Source organism: Camelus ferus, chromosome 25, assembly GCF_009834535.1.
Source record: "Camelus ferus isolate YT-003-E chromosome 25, BCGSAC_Cfer_1.0, whole genome shotgun sequence".
Taxonomy (NCBI): Eukaryota; Metazoa; Chordata; class Mammalia; order Artiodactyla; family Camelidae; genus Camelus; species Camelus ferus.
Window position 1 is genome coordinate 13,786,358 of NC_045720.1, and position 20,948 is coordinate 13,807,305.

At 36.9% G+C, this 20,948-nt stretch overlaps 1 protein-coding gene across 5 annotated transcripts in view; it reads right to left on the reverse strand.

Moving 5' to 3' along the window:
- Positions 1 to 20,948, reverse strand: part of TBC1D31 (TBC1 domain family member 31) — a 59,398-nt gene that overhangs the window by 27,319 nt on the left and 11,131 nt on the right. For 4 of the 5 annotated variants that reach the window (XM_032467644.1, XM_032467643.1, XM_032467642.1 and 1 more), the window contains exons 4-11: positions 19,764 to 19,942; positions 14,619 to 14,770; positions 12,058 to 12,217; positions 9,729 to 9,929; positions 5,339 to 5,515; positions 1,027 to 1,106; positions 803 to 949; positions 331 to 464 (exon numbers count right to left, since the gene is read on the reverse strand). In XM_032467644.1, coding sequence (XP_032323535.1) covers positions 331 to 464; positions 803 to 949; positions 1,027 to 1,106; positions 5,339 to 5,515; positions 9,729 to 9,929; positions 12,058 to 12,217; positions 14,619 to 14,770; positions 19,764 to 19,942 — 1,230 coding nt within the window. Of the gene's footprint in view, positions 1 to 330; positions 465 to 802; positions 950 to 1,026; positions 1,107 to 5,338; positions 5,516 to 9,728; positions 9,930 to 12,057; positions 12,218 to 14,618; positions 14,771 to 19,763; positions 19,943 to 20,948 lie in introns of those variants that run through there. The other variant, XM_032467646.1, reaches the window with a different exon arrangement.

Genomic DNA, 20,948 nt, shown 5'->3' on the forward strand with positions numbered 1-20,948 from the left:
CAACACCTGCCACATTAGGTTCTGGGTGCTAAATGCTCTATGTACTTCCTGCAACCTATGAATAACAACTGACTTTCAGTAAGTGGAGCATCTGCTTCCTCCTTACTAACAAAACTCAACCTGTAACAACAGTATCTTCTGAAATGCAATCATCCAAATGTTATTGTAAGTAAAAAGGTTTATTTATGTATAAATGTCCAAACTGTCCATTTTATGCTCTATGTCTGACTGTCTCACACTAGAATTGTTAAACGTTGCAAAGGTGCAAAGACATCAGGAAAATGTACAAGAATCTACTCTTGGTGTCATTATTTATACTTATTTACTTACTTATAAGAGTAGCAACAACTTCAAAACAGACGAGCTGGTTGTTCTGGAATAATTTTACAAATGGAAATGCCAAGAGTGGAAGATACGGTGTGTCACTAAAGATGGTGGACCAGTGAGCTAATGCAGACAGGGTTCTGTGAATAAAATAAGGAAATGAAGACCAGAGAAGTTGGTTTAAATTTATTTGAATAAACAATACATTCACATGACAAAAAAATTCAATACAAAAGGTAAATTTGGTGAAATTTGGGTTTGTCTATTTTCCATGATTAGACTGGGGTCATAAATTTTTGGCAAGAATACCACAAAAGTGACATGCAACGTACTGATATGTTTTATTACTGGTGATTTTAAATCTGATTACTTGGCTAAGGTGGTGTCTGCTGAATTTCTCTACTATAAAATCACTACTTTCCCATTTGTAATTAATATCTTGGGGGAGATACACAATGCTGCAATATACTGAACATACCTCTGTAATACTCTGAGTAGTTTCCTGCTTTTGATAGGATAGTTCTTCTGAAGGTTGAGAAATGCCACATGAATACCTTTATCTATAAGGTTGCTGAACGCAGTGTGATTTTCAGGCAGTTGTAGCAGAGAACGCCAAATGAACATTCTGAAATTAAAACATAATTTTAACCAAGAACAATTCGGGAGTAAGACTGACTTAACGTGCAAGAAATTAAATTTTACCTGTATTTCGTTGGATATTCACCATAGCTTTTTAGTAAGATTTGTAAACGCTTTTTATTTAATCCATCTGACAATTCATTCTATAAAAAGAAAAAAAACTGTATCAATCAGTGACATAATCTTAAAACTGAAAAGGTCATCTAGACCACGGTAAAAAATATTTTATATCATGAGACTCTTCTACACACACACACACACACGTCCCTTGCTCTCTCCTGAGTCTGCATATACACAGCAGATAAAGTTTGTGACAAATTATTTACCCTATAATAGGGTTTGGTAAACTTCTTCTGGAAAGGGTCAGAGAGTAAATGCTTTAGGCTTTGTGGGCCAACAGGCAAAATCAACGACATTATGCAGATACTTAATATAACCATTTAAAAATGTAAAAATCATCCTTAGCTTGAGTAGACAGAGTGGGCCCGGGGCTGTCCTCTGTAACCCCTGTAGCAAGAGTGATGCATCCTGATGTTTCCTTCCCTCTCCTGCTCCCTCTTTTTCTTTTAAGTCAATTTTTATCTTAATGGAAAAATATTTTATAAATTTTAAGATCATAAAGCCATATTCCTAGATTATCTCATGGAAGCCTAACAACTAAGTGAAGCAGATGAGATGTTCTATCGTTTCTTTGAGAAAATGAGAAGGTCAGAGAAGTTCGGTGACTTGCTCAAGGGCACGCACCTGTTAAGTCTTGGCTGAAGATCCAAAGCCAGATTTTCTTAGTTCAGTGCTCTTTTTTACTATAAGAAACAGTGAACCCAAAAATGTAGGAGGGAGGTGAGGGGAAAGCCCAAAATGACAGTGAATGAAGATTCCCCATTTGAGAGCCACACACTGGACATTGAAGGCAACTAGTCCAGACCAGAGCAATATAGTCCGTGAGAGAGAGACACGTTCACTGAGGTCATCACCAAGACACCTGCTGCCACTGAAGCCTCTTTAACAAAGGACAGAGAGCTCAGGTGAATTGGCCGGAGTTTTACCTGTTTTCTTGTCTAGACCCTGAGCTGATGAAGTTCCTACTTCACGATTAGCTGAGGACATGCATTGTTCATAGAAGTGTTCTCCTTTGACCTACTGCTTAGAGCTGGATATAGGTTTTTTGTTTTTTTGTTTTTTAAGCCATTCCTGGTTATTTTTGTCCAGGGACTCCCTGACATAGCCCGCTTTGATCCACACTGGACTGCTGCCAGATGCCCTGACCACAGTGTCCCTTTATTTCCCAGAAATCAATCATGACCACATCCACTCGCTGTCCCAGAAAAGGCTCCAGTACACTCTCAGGAAATCTGAAGCCAGACCATGTCTCAGAAATACCACTCAGCTCATTTCCTCATTAGAGCATTCAACCAACAGGGCCAATTCCGCCCAGTCTTCACACAGCTAGGTTTGTGCCTGTTTCTTACTTTTTTAAAACTAAACAATATTTTGTTTAGGGTTACATTGTATTGGTGATATAATTACACAGAAAACCAAGGACACGATTAACACAGAAGTGAGGACAATGGCAACCTCTATGGGACGGGGAAGAGAAATGTGACTGGGGATAAGCACTCAGGGGACTGACTGCACAGCTACTGGCAACACTCTATTTCGTCATGTGGATCTGAGCAGGCCCAGAAAAGAGTTAACACAGCAGGTCTGAGACTGCCATCCTTAGAAAGGCCTGCTTGAAAGCTGGCTCTTGTCTAGTGTCTAGACACCTGGCTTTCGAGGAAGTTCCCAGAACCAGTGAGAGTGGCTCACTGCGCCTAAACTGCACGCTGCGGTTCCCGCTGAACGCCTGCTTTCCTCGTGGAGTCTGGAATTTCGAAATGCACTACCTGGAAGGTGCCTATACAACCAGCCTCCAGGAAAAATCCTGGGTATTGAATTCCTAATGAATTTCCCTGATAGACAACACTTTACACATTCTTCTTTTGACTGCAAGTTTCACATTTTAAAAATGCTTATAGAAGAAAAGAGGCTGTTGAAATTAATGTGAAAATTACCAAGAGTCAGTGAGAATATGGAGCAACTAGAACTCTGAAACACCTCTTGGTGGGAATATAGATTGTTTTAATCAACCACCTGGGAAACTATCTGACAGTATTCACTAAAGCTGAGCATATGCACAGCCCATAAGCCAGTAATTCCATTCCTAGGTTTATACCCAACAGAACATGTCCTTATGTTCACCAGAGATGAACTAGAATGTTCACAGCAGCACTGTTTCTAATGGCAAGAAAAGCAGGCAACTACCCAAATGCCTATCAACAGCAGAATGGACAGAGTTTGGTTTATTCACACGATGGAATAAACCTGTGAGTGAACGGTTTACAGCTACACAGATTTCTCAAACATATTGTTAACTGAAAGAAGCCAGACACACAAGAGTACCAACTGAATGTACATAAGTACAAAAAAGGCAGAACTAATCCATGACGTTAAAATGCAGAGAGCAGTTATCCTTGGGGATGGACAAAAGTGCCTGGAAGGAGCAGTCAGGGGCTTCTGGGGTGCTGGGAATAGCCCAGTTTTTGATCTGAGTGCTGGTAATACAGATGTAGTCAATCTAAAAATGTACTGAGCTGCGCATTTATTGATTTAATATCAACAAAAAGTTGTAAAAGTCCCTGAAAATGTTAGCAGCTTCTCTATTAATGTTGTTATTGTCTTTCAATTCCAAAGCAATATATGCCTTTCACAGAATAGTAGGAAACTACAAAAAATATGTCTAAGGAGGAAAATAAAACCGACTGAAACAGACGGGCAATTCTATTAGTATTTTGATCTTTTTTATGGAGTTTTAGAAATAATACATAAGTACTCGTATCTTTTTTAAATTAACTGATGCCCAAGCATATAGTTGTAGTTAATTTTTTATATTTAACATAATATAATTATTTCCCTTTCCTCTTAAATAGTCCTAGCGTATGGCTCTACAATAATTTATATGATTAGTTACTTACTGTTAGACATTTTGGCTGTTTCTAAGTTTTTCTTGAATAAATCCCTCTCTCTCACACACACAGTAACAGATCATCTCAAACAAGGCAAAAAGGGAAATCAGAACATTCTTTCTGAAGATCAGTTTGGCTACTACTATCAGAATTTTTATGCACACACTCTGACTTAAAAATTCTACTTCTAAAGATACACTTGTGCAAATGTTCAAAGATAACAGTACAAGAATATCCACTGCATCACAGGCTGTGTTATCAGAGGACTGATGATAGAACCCGATGCCAGTCAGCAGAGTCCCGGTGAGATAAATTAAGGTATACCCACAAATGCAATGCCACGCAAGTGTTTTTAAAACATTGTAGCACTGCATGCAGTAATATAAATAGATATTCAACCTGGTAAGTGGCAAGAGCAAGTTATAAACGCACTATAGTATGATTCCATCTATATAAAAATATAAAAATAAAAAAGTAACAGACACAGATATACATATGCTTATACAGAGAAAATTTCTGAAAGGATGTCAACAACTATTAACAATGGTCACCTCTGGGGAGTGCAATGAAGAGTGGGCTAGGGAACGGGGAGGAAGAAAAGTATGTCTTTATTTTTCCCCTTTACAACCTTCTAAACCAGCATTGTCTAACAGGTAATGAAAGAGACAACTGTAATTTTTTAAATTACATTTAAATTTTCTTAAGAAAATTTCTTAAGGAAATTTTAAGTTTTCTAGAAACCATGTTAAAAAAATAAAAAGCAGGTAAAATCAACTTTAATGCATTTATTTAATCTAGTGTAATAAAAATATTACCATTTCAACATATAATCAGCATAAAATTATTACTTAATAAGATATTTTACATTCTTTAGGGGTAAGGGATTAAGAGGTACCAACTACAACATATAAGTAAGCTACAAGGATATATTGGAATATAACCAATATTTTTAAATAACTTTAAATGGAGTATAATCTATAAAAATATTGAATCACTATGTTATACTACTGTAATACTATAAATCAACTATACTTCAATTAGAAAAATATTTTACATTCTTTTGTTCATAATATAATTTCAATATCTGATGTGCATTTCACACATAGACCACATCTTAATTCAGACCAAGCCACATGTGACTCGTGGCCAGCCTACTGGACAGTGCAATTCTATACTGTTTGACTTTTTTAAAAAACCATAAACATGCATTAATTTTATACTAAAAAGTTTTATAAGCATATTATATTTCAGTTACAACTGTCTTCATATAACTTTCCTTCAATTCCTAAGAGAGGGAAGAGTGATGACAGCCTAGAAGTCAGGAGACTCGTCTACAGCAAAGTTATGACACAGGTTTCAGATATTCTTACCTCTTTATTTTCAAAATTGCCAGCCAGGTCTTGTTTCAATATCCTGGTTTGTGCTTTGCTTTCTCTTGATTTTGCCGGCCGCTGTATTCTTCCTGACTTCACCTTCACCTTAAGATCACCAGAATTCACTTTCTTCTTAGGCAAATCTTCAATCATTTTCACTAAAGGAGGAGGTGGCTAAAAGAGGGCGAAAAAATCCAGTGGCTATCCTTGCAAAATAGACCTGTTAACATATGACTTACAAAATTCGTTTTGGTCAATCTAGTAATGTGCCTTAATATATATAATTATCCTTTGGACAAAAAGTGTAAATAAAATATCCAAGAATGTTCCTTGTCGACTCGAAGCAATTGAGAATCAAAGCAATTTTCTGTCAAATTCCTTTGAAGAATGTCATAAAGATTCATGATTAACAACGATAAACAGAATTTAATTATTCCTTGAAAGCTGGCCTTAAATTATTTGTATCAATCTATTTTTTACACTTGCATGATAAAGTGAGTGGTAAGGTGATAACTTGCAGAGAAGGCAGTTACACACGTGGCTCGCTCCAGAATGCTGAGAGAAGCACCCTAAATAGTCTTTGGGTTCAAGTGAAGTCCCTTAGAGGGAAACAGTCAGATGCCTCTTCTCTGAAAGCATGGGACTCAGTCTCTCTGTCCTTGGTCACAGTTTTTAATCTACATGGAGATGGACGTTAGTCCTCACTACATCAACCACCTAATAGGCAGCTCAGATAGCAAGACTTAGATACCAAACCCTCACTTTTAGGGGGCCTATCCAACAGGAAAATAAGCCCCAACAACTTCAATTTACTTAAGGTAAAATGATTCACTGAGACATTTTCTCTATGAATAACACTCTTTTTGAAATAAAAAGATCTTCCTTGTTCAAAGGAAATGAGCAGATAAGGTAACTCAGGCTTCCTGAGTTCTAAACATGGTTAAAGTACAATGACTTTCACAAGGTATTTAAATGCTTGAGACCATTATTGCTGAATGTTTCCTCAGTAATTAGCCCAGACCCAGATCAAAGACAGGGCGGATCTGTGATTTTTTAAGATTTTCTTGAAACCAAAGTGCCAATTTCTTTCATATGAGAACAAGAACACAAGGAATACCCCAAATGTCCAAATGAACATATCGGATTTCAGAAACACACACATTACACACATCACCTTGAATTCAAACTGTCATGAAAGTCAGAACAGTGTGCTTCCACAATGACGAACAATGAACATGAATCGCCACCTCTGAGCAAGCTCTTTGAAGCAGAAATCAAACTTTTTTGACCTCCTCCCCTCAACTTGCCCCCAAAAGAAATAAATAGAACAAAGCAAACATTTTGACTCTTTAAATAGCAGACTATTAAAAGACTACTTTGAGGTTTCCAACAAAGATTTTTCTCATGTTGCCGTCAAAAGTTGAGGATTTCTGCTTTTGAAACCTGCAGCCTATTATAGGAGACCAAGAAAGTATTCCTTATTGTCAACTTTTAGCACATATGATACACAACACTGTAAAATTATATATAGAATAGGTAATATAAATACACATGGCACTGATACTATACTTTTGTTTTAAAATTATTATGAAAAGTATTTAACGTTTTAACTGCATCTACAAAGTTTTTTTAATAGTGTTTTTCTAGGATACACTGTTATTCACATCTAGAAAGATTACAAGGGTAATGTGAAATATAACAATAGCTCTGACCAAAAGAAGTACAATGACCACTTACTCTATGATTTAATTCTTTATGAAATGTAATTAATAGTAGTCTGACTTCTGAATATTGCCCATCTTTATATCCTTGAACTATCTTCTCTCTAACCTCAATCCGTTTTTCTAAATCTTTATTAAAAGATCTGTTCTAGTGCCATTTTTCATGGCTCTTCCATGAAGGAATCTCCCCAAAGCTGGATCCTGAGATACGACCCCAACTGCCATACCTTAGCAGTGTTAAAACCTCAACGTGTAAGTAAGGATGTGCTTACTTACTGTGAGCTCATCAATACCAGAAATTCTCCAATGGCAAGAAAGTGGGACTTGAAGGAATGCGGCATGGGTAGTAAGTTTTGTATACACCTGGGCATTTTTATAGTCCTGGAACAGCCAAAAAGACACTGGTGGTGCTTGTCAGGTGTCCAAAAAAAATCATTCTACTTCTGCAATAAGCTAGCTTTTCTGATCTCAATCTGCTTAACAAATACCAGAAAGGAAGCCAATGACTCACACTTACCTTGCTTTTTCTCAGATCGCTCTCTATGAATAACATTCACCTAGCTCTTGAGACATTCACTAGGCTAAAAACTCATTAAGAGCAAATAACATGTTATTAAAAATTTTTAAGTTTATGAGAACAGTAGAGTATAATTCCATACATTTAAAGAAAATACGCGCGTGCACACACACAGCAGAGTCTCATTGTTCGTGGCAGCTGTGTTCCACAGAGTCACCACAAACACCAAGGTAGTGAATATGGAATCACTGCTCCAGGAGAAACACTGGAGTTAGGTCCCTCTGAGCCTCTAGCCACGTTCTTGTCAACTATTCAACATGTAATTTTGTTTTGTGTATGTTTCTGTTTAAAGACACTAATTTACTACAGAGTATTGACTCATTAACATTGAACTCACACCAAAAGCCCTGGAAGCTGGGCCTGGAAGCTTCTCTAACATCGTTATGTTCTCCCCAGGACACCTCACAGGCCTCGTGTGATTAGGACACTAGACCGCACCCCTGCACTGCGCTTGGGGGCCATTTTAAAGAGCAAAATCACCAACAAAAAGCAGAAAAAATGTGAAGAATGTGGCACTCAGTAGAGAAAGAAAAGGACACTTGTCCCCAGTATGAGTGCTGGAATGGGAAGGCAGAGGCTGCCTTGTTTGACCTAAGCTGGGAACCGGATGATAGGCAGCTCAGACTTTCTCCTGCTCTGCACGGCATGCATGCCTGTGAATATGCAGTGAGGGCTGATTTTAGAGTCACAGGTAAGGGGGAAGGGGATAGCTCAAGTGGTAGAGCGCATGCTTAGTAGGCATGAGGTCTGGGGTTCAATCCCCAGGACCTCCATTTAAATCAATCAACCTAATTACATCCCACCTCAACAACAAAAAAAGAGTCACAGATAAATTTTCACCAGTAGGCAAATTCATAAATACAGAATCCATGAAGAATAAGGATTGGCTGTATATAATTATACACATGGAAAAAAAGGTATACGTTTCAAAATTATCTGAGAGAACGGTGAGACTTATTTATCTGCTTGCTTATCTGTATCTTTTTATTTTGTATATAGTAAGAACTTACTACCTGTCTAACTGAAAAAATAAATAAATAAAAAGGAGCAGGGACATAACAAAGAGATTGTCATATCAAGACCAGAACTCCTGGGCCTGCTAATGACTGGCTGTGTTATCAGGCTGGGGAGTGAACTGCCCCTCCTGTAAAATGAAATGGTTAGACTGGTGGTCACCAGAGTCCCGTGATGCAAATGATACAAGCCCAGACTTGGAAAGGCTCCCAAAGAACCACTGGACTTGACACCAGCTGGGGAAATTTCAGATAACCGTAAGAGAGGAGGGAAGTATATTTTAGACACAATGAATAATGTAGTAACAGATGTAGAAATGACAATGGTATCTATGGGGGACAATGAGGGAAGTTGAAAGTATGGGGAAATACGTTACGTAGAGAAGACAAAGATGAGCGAGGACCTGGAGAGCCAGGCAGAAGAGTTTGGACTTAATGCAATAGGAAAGGGAAGGCACTAAAGTAGCATTATTTTAGAATTGGTGATGAAAGTACTATTTTTGAGAAATGTTATATAAAAAGATGGACTGACAGGCAGGGCAGACACTGAGGGCTCTGAGTTTTGGTATATTTGTTTAAATGACTATAATTTGAGAGCTATTAATGAGCACCAGTACGTGGATGGCCAACAGGGACACGGAGAACAGGCAGCACATTTTAGACACTTCACATTTAAGGACTACATGACTTGGCGTCGACCAGATCTGGGAAATAACAGTCATAGAGATCTGGGAACAGAAACAGTCATAGAGGCCCAAGGTGTCTAGCCTATAAGAGGGGAAGAAAGACAGAAATGAAGAGACTGGATTGAAGACCCCTTGTGAGAAGCAGATCAGAGGCGCACCTTGAACGGGACAGGGACACCAAACAGATACCTTCTACAAAGATGTGAATTTAAGAATGGAGCACAGGTGGGAAAAGCTGGAGCTGTGGCTCTGGGAGTAAGAACAACAACAACAAAATTCAGAAAAATGGATAAGGTGCAAGGAAGTTAGAATACTGTAGCATTAAGTTTTTATTTTTGATGAAACAACATTTAACTCTTAAAAAAAGACATTGCTTACTTGATAACATACCTTATTTATTTCTTTTGTTAAAGCCTGAACTGAGTATATGTTCAGACTTCCATTTTCCATAATAGATGCAATGTACCGTCCATGTGGGCTAATTACTGAAGAACTAATTCCTTCATCAAGGCTCCCAATTTCAAAGAGAAGTTTACAAGTCTGTGTATTAACAAACCTCATAATACCATCCTGACTTAGCACTCCAAGAACCTAAGAGTAGAGAGAAACAACATAAACACATTTCAAAGTCTCAGATGTTGCCTAGACTTACTTCGATCATTTCACTATGTAGACAAGTACTGAATCACCATGTTGCACCCCTGAAACTAATACAATGTTATATGTCAATTACACCTCAACGAAAAAAAGGGTCAAATGTCTGAAAGTCAAACTACACAGGCACGCACGTGTGTATTTTTATGTGTGTGTGTGTGTATTTTTTTGAGGGGAGGACAGTCAGAGATTATACTCACAGAGAGCCATCATATATTTTAAAATCCCTAATTTTGGCTCATGTAGATTCGCACTGGTCAGGTCCAGAGAAGCCTGGCTCTAACCAGAGCCAGTAAGGAGCCCGTCCTGGGCGACTACAGAAAGGTCACCTAAGAATCCTCCCTTCCCACAGGCAGGCTTATCTCCACGCTCCCTCCAGAGGGAACACAGGTGATCACAGTCCTTCACTTTGACTCCACACTGGCCATCAGGAGCAAGGAGGGTGCAGTGTCTGTTCCCCTTCCCCATCCCCTGCCTGAGCAGAGCTAACATCTGTCCTGCTGCTGCCACACAAATCTGGGACTGAAATGAGCCCCTGGCGGGTGGAGAGAGGATGTCTGTGAGCTGCAAAGACAGTGTAGGGGTAAGAGAGAAGCTAGTCTTTTAAGGAGGGAAAAGTTAGTTTTAACTCATACAATTTGAAAAATTTTAAATGTACTGAAAAAGCTTAAACATATACAAAAAATAAGCTCCTCTACTGCCCTGTCCACATGCAGGTTCCTTTCCCAGGGCCAGTGGCTGGTAAGCAGTGCCACCTCGTAATTTTGTGAAATGCTAATGTCCCTTGTTATATGAAAGACTACGGTTTGGAGGTAGTTAGAGGCAATTTGAAGGTGACAATCTAAACAGAGCGTCCTTCTGTTGGTCAGATGGTAGGAAACCCCCTGCTTCACAGTAGAAGCAATCTCTCTGGAAGGTAGTTTGGCAGGATCTATCAAAACTACAGATGCACATAACTCTTGTACCACTATTTTAACTCTGGGATTTTATCCTACAGACAGGATGTACGAAATAACATGTGCAAAAGGTATTCAGTGCAGCATCATTTGTAATAGAAAAGGACTAAAAATAGGTTAAATGCCTAATAATAAAGGATGCGTTAAAAAAACATATGCAGCTGTGAAAAAAAAAAGAATGAAGTTCTGTGCTGATATAGAACAATCTTCAAGGTAAATTAAGTGAAGGAAAAACAAGGTGCAAAGCTGTGTAAAAAACTGGGAAAAACAAGATTATATAACAACGGTGGTTACGGAGAGTGAGTAACTGGGCAAGCGGGAGAGAGGAGTAAGATTTCACTTTATGCCTTTTTTTTTTGTTTTTAACCATGTTTAAGCATCATCAACTCAAAAAACCTAACACAGACATGATAAATATACACACATATTATACATATATACATAAAACACATATGTATAATTTATATATACATGTGTGTGTATATATATGTATATATAATTTGTTCATGTGCAAGACCCAAGATAGTCAATTTAAAATAAGAAAGTTAAGGTTCAATTACTCAACTATTAAAAAGAAAAAAGGTGCGTGGCGGGGGGAGCACTGTGTAAACTAAGGCAGGACAGAAAGCAAACAGGTTTCTTAGGATTGAGGCAACCAGGTATGGCAGATAAAACACAGTGCAGCAAAGTGAGAGAATTTCAGTTCTAGTCCTACCTTTAATCCTTAAAATGAACAGGAGTGCTGACAAGTCACTTAATGTTTCTAAGCTTCAGTGTCACAACTTGCACAATGGTGAGAATGCCCTCCCTGCCTATGTTCAAATAATTCTTTAAGGATCAAATAAAAAATAACATGTTCAATCACCCTTTAAACCACAAAGCATGACACAATATAAAGTATACTGATTTTAGAGAAAAAGTAAATTATCAGTAATATACAGAACCAGATTTTTACTTTTGTTTTCAATCTACAGACTCTTTACAAAGATATGAGCAATTTCAAATCCTTGTAACAGGCAGGGTACAAGTTAAATAAGAGAACTAATAAAGGTCAGAAATTGATATGAGCTTCCTAAAAAAGTACAGTGTTACTAATTATTGTTACTAACCTGATTGGAACCAGCATCAAAACTATCAGGAAGAAATTCTAGATGGCGAATGGCTCGAACTTTAGTGGGCATCTGTATAATTCTAAATAGGTGTTTAGCTTCCAGGCACCACAGATGAAGATGATTTGATTTGCCCCCAGCAGCCAGGATTCGACCATCTCTACGTGACAAGAAGATGAAAAAGACTAGATGAGTTACCTACAGCAGCACTGTCCAATATGATCCAGTATGATGGCAATGTTCCACGTCTACGTCGTCCAACACAGTCACTACTAGCCCCATGTGATCATTGAGAACTAAAATGTGGCTTGTGCTTCCGAGGACATTAATTCTTTGTTTAATTTTTATTGATTTGAAAAGTCCCAGGCACCCAGTGGCTACCACATAGGAAAACTCAGGTTTATAGTGTGTGTATATATATATAAATATATATATTTATATATATATATATGTATTTTTACCTCTTGTGCTAAGATATTGGCTTAACAAATGCTTGTTTGATGACTTGACTGGGGGTTTCTGAATAACATTTATGTTTTATAGCACAATCTCAAAGTCACTTACCACTATCCAACTTTCTGTATTTCACACATAACTATACTGAATTGATAACAACATTGCGATATGAGAAACCAAAAAGCCCAGACTTTCTTTCCTTGAAGAAAGCTAGTTTATGTTTAGAAGGTACAGAAAGAATAAGCTGCACTGATCTGCAAGGCTGCTGCTCATTCATTCACCATGGCCTGTAAAGCGCCCACTATAAGCCAGGTTTCACTCCAGGTGGCAGGGACCCAGTGGTGAACAAGACAACAGTTAAGACCCCTGTTCTTACGGGATTTTCAGTCTAGAGGAAGGTAAATGAACTGGACTGTATTCTGAGAGCAGTGGGAAAGCCTTTCAGGGACTTCAATAGGGAAATGACATGGCCTGACTCAATGATTTAAGAAGACTACCCTATCTGCTTTGTAGAGACTGACTTTAGGAAATAAGATTGAAAGCAGGGAGACCAATTAAGGAGGCTATTACAGTAGCCTGAAAAAGACTAGGGAACCTTGGACTAGGGTAAAGCTGGAGCAATGGACAAAAGAAAGCAGACTAATTCAAGATACAGTCTGATAGAGTTGATGGGATTTACTGATAACTAAGAAGGTGAGAGAAAGAGAGGAAATAAGGTCCATTGCCTAGCTCTTTCCATTGAAGACGGCTGGAAACAATGACCAAGCTAGTCACAGTGAGAACTGAGCACCCAGGTCAGGTGTCAATATATCATTTCCCACTAAAATGAACCCATGCTCCTTAGAGAAATGGCTGATTCCAGGTTTGGGACAGGAAATACACAAGACTGGAACATCTCACCAAACTAGAAAGAATGAGAGCTATCACATAAGCCTGGGGTTGTATCAAACAGGTTCAAAGCCGACCTGAAGAGGATGCCACTGGTCAGAGATGAGAGAACTGGAGCATCACTAAGGATAGTAACTATAATGGAGTAAATCATGTCAACTATGTTTACAAAGATTAAAGACAAAAAACTCACTGGCCACCATTGAAGATGCCAATAAACTAATCTATTATTTTGAAAAAAAAAATTTTTAATAGAGGAAGAAATCAAGCATTTGTCCTGCCTTTCCTTTACAAACCATACAACAAAGTAATCAAAGAGTTGATGAGAGGAAATTTCTTTCTACAGGAAGTTTCAGTTTATAAGGGAGAAGGAAAGACAGAATTAGAATTGCACCATTTTGCTAAACTCCAGTGCAACACAGGATCTAGGTAATGATCATCAATAGCCACTAACATCATAAGAGAGGTCTGTGTTCCTCCTGATGGAAGCACACAAACCACCTATAACGTCTTCTTGCCCCCAAATCCAACCAGATCAGATCAAGCCCCTAACTTCTGGGAAATATAGGTGTAACCAGTTTATACTAAATACTGATCAGAGAGGGTCATACTAAACAGCACCACAGGGATGCAAATAGCAAAATCCAGAATATAGAAAACTACAGGACAAATGACCAATTTTTTAACAAATAAACTGCAAGGAAAATATAAAAAGAGAGATATATCAACCAAGGCAATGTAGGAACCTTATTTTGTTCCTGATTTGGACAAACCAATCATAAAAAGCAATTATTAGACAAATCAGGGAAATCCAAATAATAACTAGATATGATAAAATTAAATTATGCATTTTCAAAAGGATGATGATAGTACCAGGGTTCTGTTTCAAAAAGGGTCCTGATCCTTTAGAGATACACATTGAGATATTTGTGCGCGAAATGATACACTGGGCTTTGCTTTGTAACACAGTAGAGAAGTATTAAGTAGAGTTATAGATAAAACAGAGGGGCTATTGACGCTTATGATAGGGTTTCAAATACTTTTCTATTTCTGCATATATTTTCCACAACAAGTAAAAAAATGTATCATATCTTAGACCACATTTAAATTTAAAGAAAATTTTTTCTCATGACAATAAAATACTGAATGAGAATTTGTAAAATTTCACTGGAAGTTAAATTTCTTAAAAATCATCAGTGTTTTAAAATGGACGTTACCTGGTCACAGCGAACACTTTGTAGAGTATATTAGAGCTTTCAGGTGGAGCTGGCAGTTGGTATTTGCAAATAAGAGTATCGCATTCCCAGGCGAAGATGGAGTTATCTTTAAAACAGCTGAGGATGGTGTTACTTAACGGTAGGAAAAAAACCTAAAGAAGGACAAAAAAAGTGATTATTCATATAAGAATCATACAGCTCTCTTTAAGTTTAAAATTTACAAAGCTAATTTTTCTTTTTTAAAATTATTTTTTCTCGGTCGGGGAGGGTATAGCTCAGTGGTAAAGTGCGTGCTTAGCACACATGAGGTCCTGGGTTCAATCGCCAGTACCTCCATTAAAATAAATAAATCACATAAAAAACGAATTACCTCCACTGCCCCCCCCCAAATTATTCTTTCTCAAACTGGAGAAGAACACATTTACAGTATATGACAGGGGATAAAACTGGTATGTTATAGACTATTATAAATTAAAAAGAACCCCTTTAAATAAAAACTGGGTGACTATCAATGACTAAGCAATTCATAAAATACTACATAACAATTGTAAAGTATTTAATGTTATAGAAGATTCAAATGAAAATAAGATACCATTTTATGTGTATCAAATTTATTTTGAAAATAATGCATACACATATACACATACTAACATGTATTATATTTATAAGCTATATACTAATATAAATGCTATAAATATTAACTACTGATATTGTTTAAAATATTAAATGATAAATTATAAATCACTGAATGATAAAATATTAAATGATACTGATAAATGTTAAAAATACTAAATGTTGGTGAAAGTATAGGAAAAGGGCACTGTTGTATACTGTTGCTGGTAGTAAAAACTAGTTAAAGATATTGTATATCTCAACAGCTTTAAAAATACATCTCTTCTGAACTAGTCAATGTTTCTAAGAGTTGACCCCTTGGAAAAAAAATTAGCAAAATGCTAAAAATAAATGTATATAGATATTTGTTAAGCGTTATTTGTAAAAGTAAAAAGTTGAAAACAAATACATAATCATATTTTACTAGAGATTCAATTTATTTAATGGACAATTGAGACTAAATTGATAACAAAGTTGAAAGTGTAATTCTATTCTCCTAATTTCTATTTTGCTATTACATAAGCACTAAACAATGCTTACTTTTGATAAAATTTTAATTGACCAATATTTTCTCATATGAGTTCCAATGGCCTCAGGTACAATTTTGTGTGTCATCTGTGTAAAGCACAGAAAGGGAGATAGGGAAGGAAGCAAAGTCAAGGAAAGAAAATGAAAAACACCAATGCCCTCAGGACAAAATATTCCTATTCATCCTCTTAGAATTAATCCCCACAAATAGCTTGAGACATTTCACATGGTTTGACCATTAGTTACATCTCTATTCTTTTTTTCTCTCCCTCAACATAGCTTTGGTCTTTTATTTTACTCCTCTTATGAACCACAGAATAATTATAACTCCTTTATACACACATCTGCCCACAGGAAATCTACCTGAAGACTCCATGCATGGGACCCCCAAATATTGTGGACAAAACTGAGCCAGAGATGTGCCATCCTTCAGGTGCCCTGGGACGAACACCCTTGGTTGGTTTCTGAGGGCAGAGGTCTTGTCTACCTTCTTTGTTCTTGTACAATCAGTGCCGAGCACGATGACTAGAACTTAGTAAAGGTGCTCAATAGGTACTCGCTGAATGAATGAAAGAACCTTTTTCTTACTGCGTTTTTATAGTATCTGTATGTTCATCTTCAACAGGTAATGCTAAATTCTAGGTATTCACTCTATGATTCCCATCTAGAACAGCTTTCTTAACCGCATTATAGCTTATTGTAACACTTTATATTTGAACATATCTTGTCGCTGTTTCTACTGGTGTGTCTTTACAAATTTTATTATAATAAAATTATGTGACTAATCTGTGCTGGAAAGAGAGGGGGCAGGGACTCACAGAGGAGGCAGAACACCTTAAGGATTTGTGACCTCCCATTCTGTGATGTGTCACACACCTTCACAACTTTGCTGGTGTCAGGAGTGCTACATTCTTTGGGGATAAAATGCTCAGTGTCTTTAACACTGGATTGAAGTGCCTCTTGAGTATTCAGAATCTGGATATAGTCATCACTACGGTCATGAGAGAGAGCTGTTCAGGGGAAAAGGAGGACCATCACCACACCCACCACGGCCTTCCCCAGTGTTACACAAGTAACGGGGCAGCCTTGTGACTAATTTGTGTTATTGTCACCCAGCCTATTATATACATATAGTTAGAAAATGGTTCTGACAGTTAATGATATTACTATAAAAATTTCAGGGGATTGTAAGTCATAATTTTCTAACAATAGTTGCAGACTGTTTTCCTAAACTTTCTCTCATACACATATATAACAGTATCTCTTTTTTTTATAATGGTGCTTAAAAAACATACATACACAGATACATAATACAGTATGGAACATACTGGTTAATTAAAACAATTTACTAAGGATTAAAGCTAAAAAGACACAATAATAAGATGCTAACTCAACTACATCAGATGCTGATGCCCCCTGCCTGATTCACCAGCTCCTCCTCCCTTGTGTCCTTGGCTCACTTTGTCAAGGACAATCTGGTAGATCTTTTGCCAACAGTTTCATTATGTTAGAAAGGTTTGTAATATGATGGTCTTACAGAAAGAATTTGCAATGAATGCATTATAATCTATAATGAATACATAAAAACACTATTTCAAATCTTATGCCAAAAAAGGGACTTGCAATTTTTATTATAATTGGCAATATTTTTCTAGAAAAGTAATAAAGTTTATTCCTACTGGGAGAAGCAAAAGCTTAAAAGTTAATGAGCATCAACTGCTATTTTGGGGGAAGAGTTGTGATAGATCATTGCCTACATGATTATTCATTACTGGATTTGCGATTTTAATTGCCAGATTTTAACGATTATAAAATTGTTCCTAATGAATCATGTCATTATTTAGATAGTGTCATCTCCTGACAAACATAAAATGTTTAGAAAAAACTTCAAAAGCACTAACAAAATAATACTTTTTGGAGGGTTGGCTGCAGTTTTTCCTTATAAAATATGAAAATCCTAGGCTTTCCAATTCACTTTGAGTGGCATGTAAGCTCTTTTCAAAGTTTCAAGAGTTCAGGATAGTAATAAGAGCAAGTTAAGGTCAAACATACAATTTAGCAAAACTGTAGTGAATGCCCACTGTATACAGAGGCTGAAGCAAGTTTGGTAACACTACTGTTTTCTGATACTCAGCACAAAACCTTTTCTAATACATCCTGAACCACAGTAATCAGAAATCTCAGAATTTGTTCCAAAATTTCTAACTAAATGGCTAAATATCCGACCTCCAGGTATCAACAAGAGAACCAAAATTTACTTATCTGAAAAGATGCATCTGGTTTACCTGAAAGGCAGAATGGTGTAACGGAGTGACTTCAGAGCAAAGCAAGCTTAGATTCAAAACTGCGACTCTTTTATAAGCTATGTGACGGTGGGCAGTCACTTAATGTTTCCCAGGTTGTTTCCCCAATTGTAAAATGAGGATAATGGTATCTACTTTTTAGAATTACTTAAACTTAAAAATAACTAAACAAAGTGTTCAGTACACAGAAAGTACTCAACAACTGGTATCTTACAGACTATGATGTTCGATTATTTTAGAACAATGCAGTTATAAACCTACTACACACTGTATATACACTTACTACATCTAATTTTATTCTCCTGTCACTAATATTTGGAGTCCTATTTTTTAAACGAATATGTCTAAATTACCACGCAAGGTTAAAATTGGCAACTATTCACTGTATACTCATTCTAATTTCATGGTAAAAAGAACAGATGGTTTTTGTGTCATTGTTTCATAGCTCTGTTCCCACTGTGGATTCAACTCTCATTGCTCCTAGAATTTAAAATTCAATTTAAGTATTAAAGTAATTAATACTTTAGAAGAAAGAAGAAAAGACCTACTAAGACATTTGGCCTAAATACCTGCTGAACAAGCTGGTATCACTTTTATCTTTTTAAAATTATTAAGAACTCTGGGATTTCTGTGGAGACTACAAAATACATTTTTGGCTGACATGCACAGCTAGCTGTTCAAGTTAACAACCAAAAAATTAAAAGCAATACTGCGTGTATAATATAACCTGAAGCAAAGTAATTAATTACACAAGAGATTCAGATAATTCTGAAAATAGCATTTAGCTAATCAAATAGAAAAAAAAAAACCTTAAAAGCAAAAGAAGCAGATTTTTTTAGACTGATACATGTGCACAGTGGAATACTGGTCACCAACAAAGGAACAAACTACTGATACATACAACAGCAAGGATGAATCTCAAAAACATTATTAAGCTGAATGAAAAAGCTTTTTTACACGTATCATTACTGACTAACTCTACTTAAGTGAAATTTTAGAACAGATAAATCTATGGTGGAAAAACATCAGAGCAGTACTTATCTGGGAAGGGATATAATGGAGCTTTCTGGGATAATGGTGATGACAGGTCTGCACATGTTATAAAAGTGTATGTATTTGTCAGAACTTAACAAATGAATACTTAAGATCTCTACATTATATACAAATTTTACATCAGTAAATGCTGAGTCAAATTAAATGCAGTTAATTAAATGCAGGCATAAGTATTTATGGATAAGTATACTGATATCTGCAATTTATTTTAACAAATAAATTGGATAAGTATACTGATATCTGCAATTTATTTTAACAAAAAATAAAAAGACGAATGAACAGAGGGACAAAAAGACAGACAGATCCATAATACAGTACAGTAACAGGTTAACAGGTAAGTGCAGTAGTATCGAGATTGTGGGTGTACATGTGTTCACTGTGAAATTCTTACAAATCTGCTATATGTTTGAAATTTTTCATAACAAAATGTTGGGTTAAGAAAAAAAATCACCTAACTAAAGTTGAAGTTAGGTGATTGTTTTACACTATACACTATAAGACTAATTAAAAACAAACAGCTTTGCTTGTTGCTGAGTTATGAGAACATAGCTAAGTGGGACAGAGTGAATCATCGCTCATATCATCTACATCCTGATCAAGAAACTAGCCTGAGAAGCACAACAGACTCAGATGTCCCCCCTTCACTGACCTTCTGTATCCCCACAGACTGGAGGATATTCAGCTTTCTTTTTCTCTGGAAGGTGTCCAAGTCCCACAGCTGTGCTGTGTCAGAAGAAGTAGTGATGGCATATTTCCCAGATGCATGCACGGAGATTGAAAATACCGACGATTCGTGCCCCCTCATCCAGCTAACCAGCTCCCTGGTGACTGTGGAAAGACGTGAAATAGTAACAAAGCTAAAACACCACATTTCAGCTGAGAACTGATTCAATTGATGGCCTGGTATCATATTAAGGACCCCCATCTCCAGTAACATCTGAAAAATTGGAAGCCTGGGGCTAGTTGATAAAACACATCATAGGACGTGCTACTAATGTGTATCATGGAGGTATGAGATGAGGCTGAAAGACGGTTTAAGAACAATCTTAAATGTGACGCTGTGGAACTTGGGCTTTCCCTTGTAACAGATTGATGTGGAAGAGTAACATATGTGGTCTGTTTCAGAAAGAGCACTTTGAAGATATGGTGGATATACCAGAAAGGAGGAGGAGATTACAAGACGACTAGTTTATCTGGTGCCATAATAATCCAGGCAGGAGGTAAGGAGGGTCTATCCTCAGAATGTAGCAATGGAGAAAGGAACACATTCGAGAGCTGCAAGGGAGAAATCAAAGGACTCAGAGATCAAATAGGTGTGCTGAGACAAAGGAGGAGCTGAGACCCCAGCAGCCCCAGTCCACGGACACGAGCAGGAGCTGGTTCTGCTACAGACTTCGCAGCGTAAGAAGAAGAGATGACAAGTTTGATTATTAAAATGGACTCTGAGAGAGAGTGTGTGTGTGTGTGTGTGTGTGTGAGAGATACAAATGGAGAAAACAGTCTGGTAAAGAAAATATCAAAAACTCTTCATGATAATTACTAATGGCTAGTAAAATTATATTTGTTTTTATTTTCTCTTTACACTTTTCTGTGTTTTCAGGTTTTCTACGATAGGCATATTTTACTTTTATGATCAGATTTTTTTTCCTCCAGAAGGTGGAACTGAGAACAGTCAGAAAGCAAGATGTAAACCTGGAAACGTTAAGATACAAAGTAGGTCAAAACTGAAGACAGAGGAACAGATAAACCCTTAGGAAGGGAGGAGTGGTTTCCAAACATTAGTCTGAAGTCTGGCATTACTTAATCATCAATTTTTCATTGTCCTTCAGTGAAA